This window comes from Eurosta solidaginis, chromosome 5 (assembly GCF_040869045.1).
Source record: "Eurosta solidaginis isolate ZX-2024a chromosome 5, ASM4086904v1, whole genome shotgun sequence".
NCBI lineage: Eukaryota > Metazoa > Arthropoda > Insecta > Diptera > Tephritidae > Eurosta > Eurosta solidaginis.
In genome coordinates, this window is record NC_090323.1 from 199,301,235 (window position 1) to 199,323,479 (window position 22,245).

The 22,245-nt window shown below is 36.0% G+C and overlaps 4 protein-coding genes across 4 annotated transcripts; 2 read left to right on the forward strand and 2 right to left on the reverse strand.

The window, feature by feature from the left end:
- Window positions 1-557: 557 nt before the first annotated feature.
- Gdap1 (ganglioside induced differentiation associated protein 1) lies at window positions 558-11,567 on the forward strand. The gene is made up of 4 exons (XM_067787425.1): window positions 558-951; window positions 9,920-10,112; window positions 10,181-10,363; window positions 10,639-11,567. The coding sequence occupies exons 1-4, from the start codon at window positions 808-810 to the stop codon at window positions 11,127-11,129; spliced, it is 1,011 nt and encodes a 336-aa protein (XP_067643526.1). The 5' UTR covers window positions 558-807; the 3' UTR covers window positions 11,130-11,567.
- On the reverse strand, window positions 11,402-17,701 carry Fitm (acyl-coenzyme A diphosphatase Fitm). Its single transcript, XM_067787424.1, has 3 exons — window positions 17,566-17,701; window positions 16,798-17,501; window positions 11,402-13,862 (listed from the first exon to the last, which is right to left on the reverse strand). Exons 2-3 carry the CDS (start codon window positions 17,300-17,302, stop codon window positions 13,186-13,188), a joined length of 1,182 nt encoding a protein of 393 aa, XP_067643525.1. The 5' UTR covers window positions 17,303-17,501; window positions 17,566-17,701; the 3' UTR covers window positions 11,402-13,185.
- Window positions 17,702-18,864: 1,163 nt separating this feature from the next.
- Atg12 (Autophagy-related 12) lies at window positions 18,865-20,101 on the forward strand. The gene is made up of 3 exons (XM_067792182.1): window positions 18,865-19,019; window positions 19,081-19,217; window positions 19,285-20,101. Exons 1-3 carry the CDS (start codon window positions 18,971-18,973, stop codon window positions 19,405-19,407), a joined length of 309 nt encoding a protein of 102 aa, XP_067648283.1. The 5' UTR covers window positions 18,865-18,970; the 3' UTR covers window positions 19,408-20,101.
- ND-SGDH (NADH dehydrogenase (ubiquinone) SGDH subunit) lies at window positions 19,862-20,842 on the reverse strand. Its single transcript, XM_067792181.1, has 4 exons — window positions 20,678-20,842; window positions 20,357-20,583; window positions 20,193-20,299; window positions 19,862-20,125 (listed from the first exon to the last, which is right to left on the reverse strand). The coding sequence occupies exons 1-4, from the start codon at window positions 20,760-20,762 to the stop codon at window positions 19,987-19,989; spliced, it is 558 nt and encodes a 185-aa protein (XP_067648282.1). The 5' UTR covers window positions 20,763-20,842; the 3' UTR covers window positions 19,862-19,986.
- Window positions 20,843-22,245: the final 1,403 nt, after the last annotated feature.

The following is a 22,245-nucleotide window of genomic DNA, read 5'->3' on the forward strand; positions in this document are numbered from 1 at the left end:
GACCAGAACTTATTTGGGAGACAGATGGAAGAAGACTTTAATTCTTTTGGTACCCCCAGTTTACACCCATTATTCCGAAGCAGAGTAAAGCGCCAACTAATGATGATAGTGATGATCCTCAAGGAGTTTTGTTGGTCCCGCGACCGACCTTAAACACAAGCCCCATCACAGATTTTGGCCCTTCAAAGCGGATTCAACTCTGCCTACTCCTATTTGGGAACTGTCAAAGGTGATTGTTTGCAAAAAAAATTTTTAAATAATTAGATATGTCGTGGAAGTATGTACATTTCAGACTCATCACAATTTTTTGTTTGTTTTAATCTCTAACCCCGTGTGTCTATTAATTGTTTACAAACGAGAAAGATGAGTTATTTTCAAAGGCCCAATTTTAACAATCTTTAACACGCAATCTAAAATTGTTCATAAGTGTTAATGTATTTGTATCTGAATAAATATGATTTAGTGTTTGTATGTTTGTTTAGATAATAACAATTACAAATAACTAACTTAACTTTTTTTAAATTCTCTGTATACAATTTGTACTTACGTATGTAGCTAACCGAAATACCAGCCGCCGAACAGTCGAACACACATCTCGATCGCGCTCAGTCCACTTCACACATTCGAGGGAAACATACTGCACAGATAGCCGAAAAGCCGAGCATGTGATAAAATTTAAATAAATTTAAGTACATTCGAACTTCTGCAGTTTAATACCACGAATCAAATAATAATTATTATAACAGTTGGTGTATTTGCTTAACTAAAAGCTTTATAAATTGAAGTTGACTCAATAAAAGAAAAATTATGAGTGAGAATACCGTTAATACCGTTGATAATGTAATTTCTACAGCTCCTTCAACTCCACCTGTGAAGGAATTTAAAGCGCCACAATTTAAGGACGACACTTTAGTACTTTACTTCCATCCATATAATTTTCAATCACAAAAAGTACGTATAAAATATATTTTTGGTCATGTGATTGCATTCATATTTTTCACACTTAGGTATAAGTTCAATGCTAAAACCGAAAAAAAAAACATAACAACAATAATAATAAATTAAAATATCTAATTAACCGCAAACTAATTTAATTACAGTCTTGGCGCTTATATAAACAACAACAACGACGACGCGTTAAAAGCTGCTAAATTCACTTTTCGCTGAAACTAACTTTTTGATACTGACCAGAATCACTTAAAATTACTGAACATAAAATAAAACCTGCTAACTCCAATAAAGTTGTGAAAAATGTTAACTTCATCTATTTTTAATATATTTGCAAATTTAGAATTTTGAGTGACGTTTTCATTTAATTGAGTTCTTTTCTTCCACTGTACAATTTTGCTTTTTGGAGTTAGCAGCTTCTACCGCCCGGTCTAGAATATGTAAATCTGTCTGAAGTTCCCAAAGTTTACATTTTATTGTTAATATTTTAGCGCTATTTGTCTCAAATCAGGGGGAAAAATTGCTATAAAATTTTTTTTGGCGGATAAAAAGGCCGAAACCATTACAAACCAACGACCATTCCAAATAAAGTAAATTTTATCGTATCTTCAACATTAATAAACGCAAAATTCTGTGGTCATAAGCAATAATCGCCTAAGTCCTGTGTAAAAGGATAGGACTTAGGCGATTATTGCTTGTGACCACAGAATTAATGACGTTTTCATTTCTGAAAAAAAGTTACCTTCATTTTGCAATAGGTCACCAAGGTCTCTGAAAAAATGCTGAATTTGTAGGTAATGTTACCCCTTTTATTATTCAGTGTGAAATATTTTGTGAAAGGAATGTAGAAAATTTCGAGAATTCTGAGTAGAACCAACGGGGCGACATTATATTCAGAAGAGAAAATGTTATGCGCTTTTCTCCACCATTTTGTCTCCACACGGTCGCGGACTTTACTGTCCTCTGCTGCAAATCCCACCTTCCCTTAACCTCGTCCCTGAGTCTAACTTTACTTACGCTATATGTTCTAATATCCAGATAGACGACTTTAATTTCCGTTTTCGACTGCGTTTTTTAAACCGGCGTATGTACCATTAGAAAAAGAAATTAAGCCAGGAGTCGTTACTTTTAGGAATACCGCCCTTTTATATAATTTTACAATAGAATAAAATTAAATATAAAAAAGAATTAAGTAAAAAAAAATGATAAAAGAAAAAAAAAATTTTTTAAAATAAAATAAAAATTTAAATGAAATAAAATAAAATGCAACAAAATAAAAAAAAAAAAAATAAATTGAAATAAAATAAAGTAAAATAAAAGTATGCTTGTAGGCGCATTCTGGTGGCCCCGCTTAGAAACCCCTTTTTATACCTTTCATGAAAATGAAATGATATATTAACTTCATCACGAATCTCAAAATTGTAAGTCCTTAAAGGGAAATAGATAGACTCACCATTAAGTATACCGAAATTATCAGGATGAAGAGCTGATTTGATTTAGCCATCTCCGTCTGTCTGTTTGTATGCAATATAGTCCCTCAATTTTTGAGATATCTTCATAAAATTTGGTGAGCGGGTGGTGTCCGATTAGACATTTGTCGGAACCGGTCGGATCGAACCACTATAGCATATATCCCTCATATAACCGATTTTTCAGAAAAGAGGATTTTTGTCATATCTTTCTCAATTTATCAGATTGAAGCTTCAAACTTCATCATATGCTTTGGTATATTGCACATATTATTGTCTAAAAAATGGATGAGATCGGTCGCATATATCCCCCACAACCGATTGTTCAGATAAGAAGCTTTTCGTAATTACTGCCGCATGTTAACAGCTAGAGGCTTCAAATTTAACCGAATGCTTACGTATAGGGCATTAATTGTTGTCTGAAAAAATTGTATAGATCGGTGGTATATATAGTATATATCTCATACAACCGATTGTTCAGATAAGAAACCTTTCGTAATTTCTACCCCATTTTCACAGCTAGAAGCTTCAAATTTCACAGAGTGCTTACGTATACAGCAATCATTACCCAGACAGCATTTTTTGAAAATTTTGATCAAAAAATATTCAAATATCATACCCCCAGATGATTAAAAATGTTCACATTTAAAAGCATTTTCTGTTCGAAAATTAACGTATCGTCGGGAGAAAATGTACCGTAAATGTGATTATTCTTGAATAATCATTTATGATTCATATTTGGAAACGCTTTTTGTTCATATCTGATATCATTGTAAAATTGGGCTTTAATTGTTTTAGAGTAATATTTGAATGCTTTTCACGGTCATTTTTTCATCATATTCGTGAACATATTTCAATCATTTTGGTTGAGATTTTTGAATCATTTTTGAATGCGATTATCATGCATTTATTCTTCATATCTCATACAAAATAAGATACTACATAGTAATCTTATTTCAAGGGGAAGAAAGCATGCGGAAGTGAGCTATTGAACAAAAGGTAATTCGCAAACAAACTAGACCAATATACACCTGCGACTACAAAATCCAGCATCAGCTATGATCGTCAACATCTTAAAATACGATATGGTACGGGATGTTGAAGCCATATCCAGGTACATATGTCAAGAGAGTTTCACTTACCTGGGGTTCAAATAGTTCATAACCTTTGTATTGTCTAATGGTATAATTTGTATTTTCTGGGAAGCCGATGGTGAAGAAATGGTTGGGGACATCTTTTGTTAGGAGCAGTATATACATTATTTCTTGTCTTGAAGAATAAAATTTTAATATATTTTGTCTGAACTTCATGATTGAAAAAATGTGTGTATATGAAAATATAAGATCTTCAATGAAAAGTACAATTTTAACAAGTATAAAATTCATTATTCAGTCAACATAAATTGTCAGAAAAGATTCAGAAAGCTGAATGAAAAATGATTATAATTTTTGATCACCTAAAGTAAAGACATTTGATTCAAATATGATTCCAAAATGTGATTGAAAAACTATATTCAGTTTTTGATCATCAAAAGTATTCATATTTGATTATTTCTTTTGTTCAGTTGTATGATAACACATTATTTAGTCAGAAAGAGTAATCAAATTGTATTGAAATGTAGGGAAATTCAAAATTTAATCACCTAAATGCTGAGTGGGCATTGACTGAAAAAATTTTATAGATCGGTAATATAAATAGTATATATCTCATACAACCGATTGTTCAGAGAAGAAACTTTTCGTAATTTCTGCCCCATTTCCACAGCTAGATGCTTAAAATTTCACCGAATGCTTACGTATAGGGCATTAATTGTTGTCTGAAAAATTTTTATAGATCGGTGGTATATATAGTATATGTCTCATATAACCGATTGTTCAGATAAGAAACCTTTCGTAATTTCTGCCCCATTTTCACAGCTAGAAGCTTCAAATTTCACCAAATGCTTACGTATAGAGCACTCGTGTTGTCTGAAAAAGCTGTATAGATCGGTAATATATATAGTATATATCTCATACAACCGATTGTTCAGATAAGAAACTTTTCGTAGTTTCCATGAGGAGCTTGGGGTCGCCTGAGCCTCGTCTGTTAGTGAAACGGGATTCGCCGCTCGAAGGTGAGGTTGACAATTGGGTTTGAAGAAGCTATATATTGCGCTGGCAACCTGAAAAGGTTACGACAGGCATACCTACCGCGGGTATATTCTAACCCCCTAACCCGCTGGGGCGGATATTATGAATGAGATAAGATTATTGTTCAGCCCCATTCATGAAAGGTATGAAGTCTTCGGCTGTGCCAGTCCTTACTTGTTTCTAATTGAAAAAAAAAAACGTTTTTCTTACTTTTCGATCTTGCTTTGTCGCGGGTCTGAACCCACCGCACCACGGCGGACGATATAATGTATATATAATATAATATTAAAATAAAATACACATCGTAAAATAAACAATAAAATAAAAAATAAAATAAAACAAAATAAAATAGAATAGAAAAAATAAAATGAAATGAAATACAAGGGAATAAAAATAAAATGAAATAACACGAAATAAAATAAAATTAAGTTAAAATAAATTACAGCTGTACATAATTTAATGCAGCTTTCCCCATTATATGAACTTACAGTCCAAAATATATTTCAAGCCGCTGGATTCACTGGGGTCTTGAGACCAAAAACATGAACCCGGATAGGTTTCGAGTGTGTTGAACAAAAGAGAGTACATTATGTTGCGATATACCAACCCGTTTAAAAGATCTAGGCCAAAATGTATATCAAGGGTATTTCGGAATCCGTTTTGTACGATATGTGAAAGGTATTGGCCGTCTATTATAAGGAATTCATTTTTTATTTCAGCGCAAGAAAGCGTTTTTACAATACAAGAATCAAGCGAAAGGTATAAAGTGGATTTTTGATAGGGTTGTTTTTAAAGTTTAGCCCTGAATAAAAAATTGGATTTTTGGGGGTTTCTGAAGTTTTATTTACTTAATTTTCATTTTTTTATTAATGAAAACAAAAACATATACCTATAAAGATTTTAACTCATTATTTCTGCTAATCTAGATATGTGACCCGGTCTATGAAAAGGTGGCTTATGACTCAAAAAAATTACTACTACTAAGAAACTGAAGAAATGCATTGTTTATCTTTAACAGCTGTTTCTCGCAATTTCTTTTTTGAGTCATAAGCCACCTTTTCATAGACCGGGTCACATATATAAAATTCAAATTATGTATGTATGTATGTACATATGTAGGTATAGATCGAGTTGCGTCCTAAACGAATCAACCGATCACAACCAAATTTGCACAACCCACTAGAAGCATTCCAAGGATGGTCATAGGCTAAAAATAATATCGATATATAAAAGAGGCGTTGCACCTCCCATACAAAATGAATATTTGGTACTACATAACTCTGAAGGTATTCATGCTAGAACATTGAAATTCAGTAAGGAGTTATATGAGGTCAATCCTTAACACCCCCAAGAAAATGTGGGGTTGGGGGAGAAGGGGGCGTGGCACCTCCCATATAAATGGAATTTTTCATTCTGCATATCTCTGGATGTAGTAATGGTAGGATAATGAAAATTATCACCTCCAGTAAAATGTGGAATTGGGGAAAAGGGGGCGTGGCACCTTCCTTACAAATGTGATTTTCAGAACTATGGCTGCCGTCCAAACTTAAGTTAATATAAGAGCTAAAGTTTGACTACAGAGTTCTTTGGCTGTTATTCCTTTTGGATGTTTAGTAATCTTCCGCCGTTAAATTTTTTGTTAACTTCAAGTTAAAATTATGAATGTTTGTATGTAGGTATGAATCGGGTTGCGTCTTAAACAGATCGGCCGATCACAACTAAATTTGAATCACCCACTAGAAACCTTCCAAAGATTGTCATAGGCTAAACATAACTTCAATATAAAACAAGAGGGTGGCACCTACCATACAAATGGAATAATGAAAATTGGTAAGGAGCTATATGACGTTAAGTAATAACAGCACCAGTAATATATGGAATTGAAAAAAAAACTAGACAAATGGGACTTTCAGAACTATGGCTGTCTTAAAAACTTAGCTTATTTCACCACGTAAAGTTTGATTCCAGAGTTGGGTTTCGTCGTTATTCCTTTAGTATTCTTTCATGTTATCTTTAGGATTGTTATTTTTGGATACGCCTGGAGAAACCGGGAAAAAAAACATTTCTGTTTAATTTGAATAATTGATGTAAGAGCAAATCACAATTGCAGTTGCATTCTCATATACCGGGGATACCCTTTGTGTGGTGGACGTACAACTCCGCATTTAAATGACCACTGTCTGCAAACATCTGATACACCGATGTGCAACATAAGCAAACGGTCAGGCCAAAGTGAGGGTGTGCGATGTGTGCACCATGACTCATAAACAGTCGCTGCAAGTTTTAGACCGAACCCTTAAGAATTTAAGGTGTAATTATCATCCCAAAGGTGGTGCTGTTACTTGCTGGAACAGCCGCAGTTGAAGTAAATGCGTGCTTTTTCGTCTTTAGACGGCTTTACGTACAAAAATTGACTCTCTTTAGAAATATTAGAAGGCAATTTGGCGGAAACACTTCAGCAGCAGCTTTTGCTAAACAACTTCCTGAAATTAATTATGGCAAAATTCCTATTCCTTTACTAACAGATTTGATTTCTTTTCCTGCAAGTTTTTGAGAAATTATGACATCACCTGAGGCTTTAATAGCTAATGCTTCTTCCAAATATTAAATCTATCTTTACAAACTATAAATGGCTTTGAGAAAAGGCACTTTAGGCACCTTAAAATGAGGAAGTTAATATAACTAGAACCAAGACAACTTATCACTCTATTAACATAGTCGTGGAAGAGTCCCAAGCTGTGCATATCCATTTGAGTTTATTAGCTCTTTTGAGCCATCAGAAATTTCTCCTCATCGATTGATCCTTAAAAAGGGCCCATAATATCATAATATTAAATGGGGTTGTATGTATGCGCCGCTTGAAATGTGTCCCCACATGACACCAACCATCTCTTTAATTGTAATGTGGAACCAACGCCTCTAACACCCTTTTCATTATGGTCCACCCCTGTTGAAACAGAAAGTTTCCTTGGACTCCCGTTAGAGGATATTGATGACAATTTGTGCACTGCTACAACAACAACAACAACATCATAATATTTATGCTTCCTTATTTCGAATGGTGAATGAGGACAAAACGAAGTACCTGCTGTCATCGAGCAGAGTCAGCGCATATGCGCCTTGGCAACCACGCTACTGTTGGCAGCCATAATTTCGAAATAGTAAAAGACTTCGTTTATTTGGGAACCAGCATCAACATTAGCAACAACATCAGCAATGAAATCCAGCGAAGAATCAATCTTGCCAATAAATGCTACTTTGGACTAGGTAGGCAATTGAAAAGTAAAGTCCTCTCTCGGCGAACGAAAATCATACTCTACAAGTCACTTATCGTACCCGTCCTGCTATATGGGGCAGAAGCATGGACCATGACAACAGCAGATGAAGCGGCTTTGGGAGTGTTCGAGAGAAAAGTTCTTCGAAAGATTTATGGACCTCTACGCGTTGGCGATGGCGAGTACCGAAGAAGATTTAATGATGAGCTGTACGAGCTATACGCAGACATCAACATAGTCCAGCGAATTAAAACGCAGCGGCTGCGCTGGCTAGGCCATGTTATGCGAATGAAAGATGATGCTCCGGCCAAGAAAGTGTTTCTATCGGAACCCGCCTATGGAAGCAGAGGTAGAGGGCGGCCCCCACTCCGTTGGAAGGACCAGGTGGAAAACGATTTAAACTCCCTTGGTGTGACCAATTGGCGCCGGTTGGCGGAGCGAAGGAGCGACTGGCGCGCCTTGTTGGACGGCCATAACCGTTTAGACGGTTAAGCGCCAATTAAGTAAGTAAGTAAGTATTTCGAATCTCCACGCTTATGTAGTGGGACAAGGCTTTTCATCAGAAAACTTTTACGAATGTCATTGAAGCAATTCATTTTATCGGAAAATTTCGAAAACCAAAAAGTTTAAAACCAAGGATTCCATTGATAACGATAGATTTGTCTTTTCAATTTTAAATGCCTCAAATTTCCTATCCCTATCAATGAAGCTCAAGGACGATCATTAGCTGCGAATTAAGTTATTGATGAGCGCAATACAAACCTTTATAGCTTTAGAGCTTCTGCAACTCAATTGTCAACCTCACCTACGCGAGGGGAATCCTGTTACAAATATGATTATATCATACAACAACAGTCATTAGCTGTAGCAGAAGTCAATCTTACTAACTCATGTTTTACCGATGGCCAGTTACGCGTAGCTTGCAAATTTTTATAGAAACGTGGGGTAAAACCCACGGGCATAAGCTAGTATGTTCTATTTTCCAGATAGACGACTTTAATTTCCTTTTTCGACTGCGGTTTTTAAGCCGGCGTATGAAAGAAAAAGAAATTAAACCAGGAGACGTTACTTTTAGGAATAACCCCAGCTGCCCTTTTATTATAATTTTACATAGCAAACATAAAGTGGAATAAAATTAAATATAAAAAAATTAAGTAAAAAAATTATAAAAGAAAAAATATTAATTTAAATAAAATAACATAAATACATAATAACTGAAATAATAAATAAAACAAAAAAAATAATAATAAAAAAATGAAATGAAATAAAATAAAATAAAATACAACAAAATTAAAAAACAAAAAATATGAATAAAATGAAATAAAATAAAGTAAAATAAAGGTATGCTTGTACGCGCATCCCGGCGATCCCTCTTAGAAAACCCTTTTTTCTAATTGAAAAAATTGCTTCATACTTTTCGGTCTTTCTTTGTGCAGGGCTTAAACCCACCACACCACGGCGGTCGTCGATATAATATTATATAATATTAAAATAAAAAAAAAACATCATAAAATAATAAATAAAACAAGAAATAAAATAATAAAATAAAACAAAATAAAATAAAATAAAATGAAATAGAATAAAATAAAATGAAATGAAATACAACGGAATAAAAATAAAATAAAATAAAGCGAAATGAAATAAAATTAAGCTAAAATAAAGTAAAATAAAAGTATGCTTGCACGCGCACTTCTCTCTACATAATTCATTCCACAATTTAAAATATATTTCAAGCCGCTGGGTCACTGGGGTCTTGAGACTCAAAACATGAACCCGGATAGGCTTCGAGTGTGTTGAAAAAAAGAGAGTAGGGTATTCCGGAATCCGATTTGGTATAAAATGAAAGGTATTGGCCTGGCTGTTACAAGGAATTCATTTTATTTCAGCGCTAGAAAGTGTTTTTACAATAAAAGAATCAAGCGAAAGGTATAAGGTGTGGATTTGTTATAGGGTTGTTTTTAAAGTTTAGTTCTGAATAAAAAATTCGATATTAGGGGTTTTTTAAGTTTTATTTACTTAATTTTAATTTTTTTTTATTAATGTAAACAAAAACATCTGCTTATAAAGATTTTAACTCATTATTAAATTTTCATTTAAGGTCATCCTCATACTTTACGAGAAAAATATAGACTTTGTGCCATATGCAATTGATTTAGCTAATGGCGAGCAATATTCAACATGGTTCCTCAACATTAATCCAAAAGGAGACGTACCTGTACTACAAGATGGGATCTTCGTCATACCAGGCTCGAGTCATATTATAGGTTATGTGGAAAATAAATATAGAGGAGGTCGGTATGAATTTAGGTTCTTAAAAAGTTAAATGTCTCATCTAAGAATTATGTACATTTCACAATAGATATACATAACGCCTTGAGACCGCGCTGCAACAATCCCGCAGAATTCAAAAAAATTGAATTCTTCGAAAGTATCATTAACAATCTGCCAGTGGGTGCGCTCAGTTTGGGCTCTTTCATTCATGAAGATTTAAAATTGACACCGAAACCACCATTTATTGGACCAATACGCAAATCTTGTTTGAGTAAGTAGATGATGATATTCGTTGCTGGGCAAAACCAAAGTTAGCTTGGACAAGTAAAACTTTTTAAAGAGCAAATTTTTTTCTGAGGTGGTTTTAGACACAAATTGTTTATGCTTGGAAAAGCTAGTGTACGGCTTGTTGAAGGAGCTTATGTGCAAAGCCCCCGATGAAAGTCCGTAATATTTTTCTTCTAAATACCTGCACTATAACAATTTTGGCCCCGATGCACTGCATTTTCCATTAGCCCTCTATATCCAATTCTTGTTTACTTACAGAGAATAACGATAAGGTTCATGAAATACTAAAAAGATCAATCGACGACACGGAAACGAATAAAGCAAGTCTATTGCGTAAACTGGATCTACAGGATAGACGCAAACGATTGGTGCAGTCACGTGTGGAGTTTCAGAAAATACTCGATGCCATCCAAAATGTATTGCGCTACATCGACAATGACTTCAAAGACAACGCTGAACGTGAATGGTTGATTTCAAATGCATTTTCTTTAGTTGATGTTAGCTTTGGTTTATTATTACATCGACTATATCAATTGGGATTCGAAAACTATTATTGGTCATATGGTAAAATGCCATATGTGGAGAGTTACTTTTTGCGTTTCAAGAAACGTACTGCCTATCAAAAACTAATGCCAAGTAATTTTAAAATACTCAAAGATATTTGGCAAAATACGCCAGCTAATTATAAGATAGGTGCTGGGGCTGGAGTATTAGGTATGGCAATGTTTGCCGCACTTGCACATAAATAGCTGCACATATTTTGAGTTAAGTTAAGCTTTACCGGCATATATGTAATACTCCTATATTGCTACAAAAAAGGAGTTTTACATATATGTTTACCGGTCACTGCGTTTCAAAATACAATTATTTAAGGTATAAAAAAAAAAATAAATAATTATAAGCTAGGAGATCTTGAAATCGTCGGCCTGTACATAACTAAGTTAAAAAATGGCATTAAAAAAGGGGTTTCTATCCAAATCTTAATAAAGCACAGTTCTTTAACCAAATCATATAAAAGATATTTATTATTTTTTTTTTTTTTTCAGAGCCAAGTGTTGATCTAAGTAAAGTAGTAATTAATTGTGTCATATTCGGCATAGATCTTAAGTTTTTTTTTTTAATTCTAAAATAGTTCGCACTTAATGAATATATACGTATTCGCCGTTACCATATTACGGGAAATCTCAGTTATATACCTTTATAATTTCTAATATCTTAATACTAAACAACAACAAGTAAGAAATAAAATATTCAGTAGTACCGAAAATAATAATCCCAGTCGTGGGTTTCGGTAGAATCCAACTTTTGAAGAGAGCCAATGCGCTCATATTGTAATACATGAAAACCAAGCTATATCCTGATGAGCTGACCTAAAACCAGCTCATACATATTTCTCATTTTTAAGCATAAATCATTTATATACTAATTTTTGTGAAGTGTCTGCTAATAAATCGGTTAAACATTTCAATCGAGCTAGTACTGAGTTAATACTCGGCAACTGCTCACATTTACAGTTGTTGTTGTTGTTGTTGTAGCAATGCTCGCCCCACCTAATAGCCGCGACCGATCACAAATTGTCATCAATATCCTCTAACGGGAGTCCAAGGAAACTTGCCGTTTCAACAGGGGTAGACCATAAGGAAAGGGGTGTTAGAGGCGTTGGTTCCACATTACAATTAAAGAGATGGTTGGTGTCATGTGGGGACACATTGCAAGCAGGGCACACATTTTGTATGTCGGGGTTGATTCTGGATAGGTAAGAGTTTAACCTGTTACAGTATCCAGAACGAAGTTGAGCAAGAGTGACACGCGTTTCCCTGGGGAGTATGCGTTCCTCTTCTGCGAGTTCTGGATATTTTTCTTCAAGTACTGGATTCACCGGGCAATTCCCGACATAAAGGTCCGACGCCTGTCTATGGAGTTCACCAAGGACCTGCTTGTGTTTTTCCGCTTCATACGGCTGGGTTCTCAGGTGCCGTATTTCCTCAAAATGCTTACGGAGATGACTCAGGCCCCTAGGCGGTGCTGGTTCGTCAATCAGATGTCTGTTGGGATGCCCACGTTTCTGGGTATTCAACAGAAACTGTTTGGTCAGCATCTCATTTCTCTCCCTGATGGGGAGTATTCTCGCCTCATTATGCAGATGGTGTTCTGGGGACATAAGAAGACAGCCCGTGGCGATTCTGAGAGCAGTATTTTGGCAGGCCTGTAGTTTCTTCCAGTGGGTGGTTTTTAGGCTTGGCGACCATATGGGTGACGCGTAGCACGTAATCGGCTGGCTAATTGCTTTGTATGTGGTCAAGAGCGTTTCTTTATCTTTTCCCCAGGTACTGCCAGCAAGGGATTTGAGGATTTTATTACGGCTCTGAATTCTTGGAACAATTGCGGTTGCGTGCGCACCAAAATGTAGATCCTGATCAAACGTCACACCCAAGATTTTGGGGTGTAGGACAGTCGGTAGCGTAGTGCCATCGACGTGGATGTTCAATATGGTCGACATTTGGGGCGTCCATGTTGTAAATAAGGTCGCGGAAGATTTAGTCGGTGACAATGCCAGGTTTCGCGAGGCGAAAAAACTGGAGAGATCAGGGACATTTACAGTTCGTTGAGTGCATTTGACGTTACTAAAACAAGATCACGAAACTAGTTTCGACTACCTGTTTAATAGACAAACAGACAATTGGTCAGAATTTTCCGCATATAACCGCACGACTGGTTAAAAAAAAACAATGTTTAAAGCAAAAAATTCAAATTTTTGACAAACAAACAACCATAATATAACCAAATAAAATATGTTCTAAGTCACTAGGAGTCCATCTCTAAACCTCGATTGCTTGTGCTCGCTTGGCTACTTGGATTGGTATATAATGGCATACCCATAAATGTGGGTGGCGCTGCCAAGCCAGAAGAACCGCCAGGAACATTGCAACGACAACCAACACTGGTGGAAGGTGCTGCTGTTGTCATCGTTGGTCGACGTGTATAAATAAATGTTTCCCTATTTTCACGTTGGTAAAAAAATGCGCCACTACCTGCCGGATCTGGTAGCAAACTAGTACGATACCAAAAGCGATAAGTAAAATACCAAGTAAGTATTGCAATTATACCACTAACTACTTTTTCAATCATATGATGGTAATAGAGCATAGTGCCTACTAACATAATATCCCATAATAATTGTAACATAGCCATACCAATGAATAAAGTACGTATAACGGGTGTAAGACGTCCATAGAGAAATTTTAGATTGGTAATTTGTTCCTCGGAGAGATTCCTCAATGGGTTTGTGCTCGAGTGTTCAGCAACGCTACGATCATGCATTTCGTTACGTAAGTAATCTTTAATACATTCCCACTTGACAATGGGACGTGCTTCTTCAATTAAAACTAAACTTGAATGTATTAATATAAATGCATGTCCAGATATATCGAAACCATTCCAGAGGTAACCTGCTTTAAGACAAGTTGATTTTGTGCCAAAACCTAAAAAGAAATTAGGAAATGGAAATTATTTTGTTAAAAGCCAAAATTAAAAGGTTTATTATTGTTATTGCAACTTTTAACCCTGATCAGACAACGCATTCAGACATTTGTTATCATCCCAATGTAGATGTTTGGTGTTCGAGGAGTTTGTTTAGGAGACATACAAAAAATAATTCGCTTCGTGCTGGGCATAAGAGGATGTTCCCCAATGTGATATAAAGCCAATAGCACTGTTTAATTTTTCTTGACTTTGTGTGTGGCGGAATTTCGTTGTATGTGTTTTATTTCAATTAACTTTTTATATTGGAAACCATGGAAAAAAATTTTTTAAAATTTTAACTTTACAACGAATGGCAGACTTGTGAATTGCGCAAATGTTTCATGGTGTGCTGCTGGTACAACAATCCTTGTTCGGATATGAGTCCGATATTCTCCAGTACTAGTAGCCAAGGATACTACCACTATACATGTATGTATGTATGTACGTATGTATAATTTATTCAGTCTATGATTAAACAATCTTACAGACTAGAATACAAAAGCAAATAAATACTTAAACAAATAATCAACTGAAAACCACAACGAATAACGTAAGTAACATGACTAGCGAAAACAAAAAATAAAAAGATAATGCAAGTAAAGATTATAGGAACTCTTGCAAAGTTGACTTGTAGATGCTTCTCGACAAAGAAAAATCAATAAAAAACCTCCTTGAGAGTCTATTAAATTCATTTAGTGCCCGAAAAATTAGGTCAAAATTACAATAATTAGCCCTGCAAGCACTCATGTAAAATGGCAAAAATGTTCGAAGACTCCGATTAGGTACATTAAATGACACCTTCGCTAAGAGAACTGGGCAATCAAGAGAGCCAACTATTAGATCATAGACGAACATTAGCAGATGTTCTATCCTTCTAGATTCGAGAGGTTGGAGATTTATGAGTAAGCAGCGCGAGTGATAGGATAGAATTGGGTCGTCAAAGTTGAGTGAAAATAGACAAAAACGAGTCAATTTTCTTTGAACCCTTTCAATTCTGGCAGCATTGCAGCTATAGTTAGGATTCCAAACAATTGAGGTGTATTCTAGTTTTGAACGAACGAGAGAGGTATAAAGAGCCTTCCTTGTATAAGGTTCCTAAAAGTCTTTTGCATATCTACGAAGAAAGGCAAGGTTTCTGTAAGCCTTGGGAAGCATATAAGAGATATGATTGACAAAAAAAGAAGAGGAATCAAAAACAACACATAAGTCAATAAATTCATTAACCGAAACCAGTCGAGCACCTGCGATATCGTAGAGGGTAGAATATAAGTTAGATGATTTAGTAAAAGACATGTGGAAACATTTATTCACATTGAGGAAGAGATTATTGGCATTACACCATTCAATAAGATTATTTAGGTCATTTTGTAGGAGCAGGGAATCCGACTCTCCATTAACTCTATGATATAACTTTAAATCATCTGCATATAGAAGGAAAGAGGACGAAAAAAACAGGAACCAATATCAATTATAAAAAGCACAAACAACAAAGGCCCGAGAATGCTACCCTGAGGAACTCCAGACGTTGCATAAAAATGTAGGGATTTGCAGCCCTCGGTTCGATAGATATGATTTTAACCAAGATAAGAATACAGAGTGAAATCCGATATACTCCAGTTTAGATAGTAAGATTTGATGTGAAACTTTATCAAAAGCCTTTGAGAAGTCGGTATATTGGTATCAACCTGGCAGCCATCCTTAAATGCAGAGATACAGAAATCAGAAAACGACCCTAGATTAGTGACAGTAGAGCGACCAGCAACAAACCCATGTTGACGCGGGTCAATCACCCTTTTAATGATAAAAGACAACTCCTATAGTTAGAGATGTCATTTTTATTACCAGATTTAAAAATAGGACAAATTGAGCTCCTTTTCCATCAATCGATAAAAGATCCGGAGGACAGAGATAAATTGAAGATATGTCAAATGGGAGCGCAGAGAGTTAAACTACAGTGCTTCAGTACAAAGGCGCAAAGGCCATCAGTGTCACAACTTAGCGAGGGTTTAAGGGAAAGCATAGCATTGCGAACATCATCCTCTGAGATAATGAGGGAGCCAAAATCAATCTGATCACAAAGTCCCGAGCGCGAATGAGAGCCAGCCAAACCTACATTGGCATCATCAAAGTTAGATTTAAAGAATTCCGCAAAAAGCTCAACTGTTTCAGTTAGCGACTGGGAGCTTACCCCATTAAAGGTCATACAGATCGGAATATTCGTGTTGGAACGATTTGTTTTATCTTCTTCGTCATCTCATTTCATTGCTCAATAGACACAATAACAACACAATAACAACTTTTACTTGCCGGTAGTGAGATCTGAATTCGATAAAAAAAGTATATACTACGAAGGAATTAGAGAATATAATGATCTGCCAATTGATATTAAAAACTGTAATAATACCAAAAAATTCAGAAAGTTATTATACAGCTACTGTAAAGCGCTACCTGTAAAGTAGTTAAATTTATTTAGTAAATATTTTATAGATTATTATATAGTTGAAGTCAAAGAAATTCAATGAATTGAAACAAATATGTAAACATTAAAAATACTTTGTACCTTATTAAATTATATAGATCTTCAAGATCGTAAATAAATAAATTAAATTAAATTAAAAATTAAATAGGTGTTAACGTTGCCAAAGCGAAAAGCAAAGATTGATAGTGAAAGGTATTAATCTAGACCAGCAACTGCATTGCACACCACATTCCTTTGGAGCCGTGTTTCGCCTGGGCAATGTTTGCGCCTATACGCGCTTGAAACAAGATGGAAAGCAGCAATCCTACTTTAAAAAGATACGCCATTTAATATTGGAATGTCTAGAACTTTACTGCGTAATGCTGGAATCATCAAGTGGGAAAATGAAAACAATGTATCAATATTTAACTGCATACCTTTTACTGTACAACGTCCATATGAAGTTTCAATCACGTTAAACATTTTGGTCCAAAAATACCAAAAGAATGTTGCAATAACAATGCGTGGCATGTGATGCTGTAGCACTTTCTTAATATCACCACAACACAGAGTATAAGATGTCATGGCAAGAAATGGAACGGTCATTAATAACGTCCAGCCCCAACCAACTTTTACAAAATATACGTTAAATAAATTATCTGAACGTGCGAAATATGTTTTAGGATATGGTATAAAATCACCAATCAATGATACCAAAAATAAGCTGCCCAAATATAGCGCCACCTTTAAATTTGTATCGAAGAATATAGTTTTCTTGCATGCATACATTATCATCATAACAAGTATTTCTCTAACGCTACTTGGAGGCGCAGTTGGACGTGTACCTTTCGACTCATTTCTGTTCACATCAGCGCCGCCTGGTCTAAAATTCATATTAGTGGAACTAGGCGTTGGGCGCAATGGTCGTCGTTTCGTAGCCATTCCTTTTTGCTTAATTTTGTAGGTATGGTTCTTGTTTGTTTTTCGTTTTGCTAGATTTGAGTGAAAGCTCCAATGTACGTATGCTGCAACTCTGTCGTGTGTCAAAGTTCAATAAGCAATGATTACAAATTCACTTGGCCTGGTTATTTTATTTGCAGCATAGCCGTTAACCCATTTGTTTCAACAAGACGCGATATATCTGTGAATATTTTTTTAAATCTTAATTTAATTAATGGTTCGTGTGAAAATAAAACATGTTTTACCATTTTTGCACAAATTATGGAAATGAGTTCACCAGCTGTTTTTCCTGCTTATAATCCGTAATCGCCTGTTTTATTTTGGGAGCTTAAATTTTGACAAGACAAACGTCAACGCTCTCTGTTATATTACCTATGTAAATACAAGAGCTCTGTTAAAATATGTAAAGGGTGACCAACTACCGAAAAAAATGACGCGCATGGCTGCGTCACAATCAACGATTTGATATAGATGCGTTCATAGCAATATTACGAGCGATTAGTAGTTTGCACGTATTTTTATGGAGAACGGCAGATTCAGGGACACAAGCGCCATCTGACATACAAATTTTGGCCATCTTCAACCTTTGCTACATGTAAAGCGTACGAAGAAGAATTCGACATCGCAACGTAATTTGAATTGACTATGCGCCAATGATTCCAAAGTTCGCTATATCTTCGATTGAACTTCGACCGCCCTATGGAAGCCACTTACAAACCAACCTAATAAAACCGCACTGCGTTGTTTTAGCGCACGCAAACAACCGGCATTTTTGCCCTAACCAAAATAATCATGCGTTGCGACAATGTAAAGCATGTGTGCAAACGTCAAATCTAAATGTCATGCAGAACAAAAATTGGAAATCGAGTTAGGTTTCGACGCAGCAAAATCAATTTGGGTTGCTCTCATGCAAGTTATATGTGCATGATACATTTTTGACAGAAAATAACTTGCGTGCGTTTATATTAGGTTGGCTTGTTAAGCGCTTCTGCTGCATATTTATTTTAAGCCGGAGTCATTGGTGCCGTATGTCGTATCGCTGTATCCGTTACATCAAACCAAAAACCAATTGGTTGGCTACGATACGGATACGACCTTAGCGGTACCAATAATCGATTGCATTGATTCGCATAAGTTTGGTCTAATAAGCTGTTATAAGGTAAGCGACACGGTTCCCGATAAAGCACCAATATCTACAGCTTAAAGCTGGAGACATTGGTGCTTTAATGGTAACCTTATCGGTAACCTTATAACAGCTGATTCGACCAACCTTTTGAGAATCAATGCAATCGATTATTGGTACCGCTAAGGTCGTAACCGTATCGTAGCCAACCAATTGGGTTTTGGTTTACCGTCGTAACGATAAACAGCTGATTACGTTAGGGATACGGATACAGCGAGACGACACACGGCACCAATGACTCCGGCTTAAGGCTTTAAATCAAATGTAATATTGTTGAAGAAATATGCTGTGAAAATGTTTATAAATGAGCCTTAATCGCTGTACCGCGTTGCCTACATTCTTTGACACATCTTTGGTTTGTATGTATTTTTCATTTATATTTTGGCTTTTCGATATTGCCTATTTGCCTATACATTTTTAGCATTGCTGGTTGAAAACAACTATTAACTCTGAGATTACAATAAACAATGGCAGATACCGATGATACATCTATAACGGATAAAGATAATTCTAAAGGTAAATATTTATTTATTGTAATACATCTTTATCATCACTGCTTTGTTTATTTGCGCGACAGTTTGTATATTATTAAATGCCACTGGCAATGTACCAATCATTAAGAAGCGCAAATGGACAGTTGATCCTAGCAAAACTGTAAGCTGGATACAGAAATTCATACACCAATACCTCAAGCTAGATGCCAGCGAACAAATTGTAAGTTCCCACACAATACACCATGTATATTGGGTTTATTTTTTAACTATGGTGTATTATTTTCTAGTTTCTGTATGTGAATCAAACTTTTGCGCCTGCACCTGACCAGATTATTAGGAATCTGTACGAATGTCATGGGACAAATGGGAAGTTAGTGCTGTACTATTGCAAGAATCAAGCTTGGGGTTAACGCTGAAGAATACATTGAATGCATTCAAGTTAGAATATAAAGCTTAGAGTTAGGTATTTCTGTATCGTGTTCCAGCTCTCGTATCGACGGTGATATTGCATTGCAATCTGTTAATTTTTAATTGTTGCATGTGCTTTAATTGCACCTTTTAGAAGTAGGCAGGCTAAAAATTCGTCTACTGTAATACATATTCTAATTGAAATTCCTTTTTTCTGGTTAATCGATTGATTTGAGACAAAGCAGTAGTGGATTTCAGTTTAATAAGTTGTTTAAACATCTTAATTATTGTTAAAATTCAAATTCTAAGCAATTGTTTTTCGAATCGATTAGAACCCTCCTCGAAAGGCACCCAGAGGTAACTGTTATCGCCACAAAAAGTCAAAGATTTCTTGCAGTACCACCGACGATATTTAGATAGTTTATGTAGAAATGCATTAAGCATATGAAATAAAACTTTTTTAAACTGAATGAGTTAAATTTATTAGTTCTTTACTACAAGTTTTTCTCAATATGCAGTTGTCAGCAATTCTAAAAACTTAATCAACTGCCTTACTTTAAAAACGCAGTAATCAATATAATTTAATTGCCACGCAATTCCTCCAGCTCATCGGCAACTTCCTTAGAAATTCTGTGGTATTTTGCGATGGCAGGGCGATAATAATGGGATTTGTAATCATGACGCTCAGACATTTTAGCGTTAACGTCCTTCTCAAGTTTTCTAAAAGTTGGTGAAAGTAAGATATGTTTAGAAGAGAACAGTTTCTTTGTGAATGACTAGAGTATACCTCAAAAGGGATTTTTCCCATTCTTCGTAAAAATTATGTAAAGCCTTTTCATATTCTTGTTGTGGATTTGTATGCAAATAACGAGCGATGAAGCGAGAAATGGGATGCTGTAAATATAAGCAAGTTTAGTATAAATTATAGAAAAATTATAACCAATAACTAACCCTATGATATTCCCAATATTTCGGCTCATAGTCTTCCGGTATTTCTGTTAGTTCAGCAGGGCCAATGAAAATGTTGACATACAAAACTATAGCTGTGATTGGAATAAGGCCTAACATCGTATAATAGTGCAAAAGATCTTTGAATTTGTGCCACTGAAAACGTGAGGGTTGTATATGAAATTGATGATGTCCGTGGTCCCCAGCATTGCGTGTTTGCATCTGTATGGCTGTAAAAATAATCATGTGTATATTTTTCTTATTACAATCGGGTTGCGTAATGGAATCTGCAAGATTTTATTGGATTTATGCACGTTTATCCACCTTTTTTGCACACTGGTGATTGTAATATGCTACGATATTGCGCAAAAGCCGCCAAAGGGCGTGAAAAGCTGCTCCAAGACACCATATTTCCCGAATTTATTCTCACAATATTATTTTGCGGACGAAAATCGCAATGTGAAAAATCAAAATATCCAATGATAAGGAAATGTAAAAACAACCAGTCAAACCCTATCAAAACTTGACAGCAAAAGTCGTTAAGAGAGTGCATTTATAATGTCGCGATTCAATGAAGCAACAAACGAGTGGTCGGAAATCTTTAGGAAAAACACATATCTAGCGACTTCACGGTACGCGCCACTTTTTAACAAGCTTAAATTATATGCAAACCTAATATAAACGCACGCAAGTCATTTTCTCTCAAAAATGTTGTTGTTGTTGTTGTAGCAATGCTCGCCCCACCTAATAGCCGCGACCGATCACAAATTGTCATCAATATCCTCTAACGGGAGTCCAAGGAAACTTGCCGTTTCAACAGGGGTGGACCATAAGAAAAGGGGTGTTAAAGGCGTTGGTTCCACATTACAATTAAAGAGATGGTTGGTGTCATGTGGGGACACATTGCAAGCGGGCATACATTTTGTATGTCGGGGTTGATTCTGGATAGGTAAGAGTTTAACCTGTTACAGTATCCAGAACGAAGTTGAGCAAGAGTGACACGCGTTTCCGTGGGGAGTATGCGCTCCTCTTCCGCGAGTTCTGGATATTTTTCTTCAAGTACTGGATTCACCGGGCAATTCCCGACATAAAGGTCCGATGCCTATCTATGGAGTTCACCAAGGACCTGCTTGTGTTTTTTTCGCTTCATACGGCTGGGTTCTCAGGTACCGTATTTCCTCAAAATGCTTACGGAGATGACTCCTTAGGCCCCTAGGCGGTGCTGGTTCGTCAATCAGATGTCTGTTGGGATGCCCAGGTTTCTGGGTATTCAACAGAAACTGTTTGGTCAGCATCTCATTTCTCTCCCTGATGGGGAGTATTCTCGCCTCATTATGCAGATGGTGTTCTGGGGACATAAGTAGACAGCCCGTGGCGATTCTGAGGGCAGTATTTTGGCAGGCCTGTAGTTTCTTCCAGTGGGTAGTTTTTAGTCTTGGCGACCATATGGGTGACGCGTAGCACGTAATCGGCTGGCTAATTGCTTTGTATGTGGTCATGAGCGTTTCTTTATCTTTTCCCCAGGTACTGCCAGCAAGGGATTTGAGGATTTTATTACGGCTCTGAATTCTCGGAACAATTGCGGTTGCGTGCGCACCAAAATGTAGATCCTGATCAAACGTCACACCCAAGATTTTGGGGTGTAGGACAGTAGGTAGCGTAGTGCCATCGACGTGGATGTTCAAAATGGTCGACATTTGGGGCGTCCATGTTGTAAATAATGTCGCGGAAGATTTAGTCGGTGACAATGCCAGGTTTCGCTAGGCGAAAAAACTGGAGAGATCAGGGAGATAGCCGTTTATTTTATTGCATAGCTCATCGATCTCTGGGCCTGGGCCTGTGGCCATTATTGTCAAAAATGTCTCATGCAAATAAAACTTTTATGAAAGCAA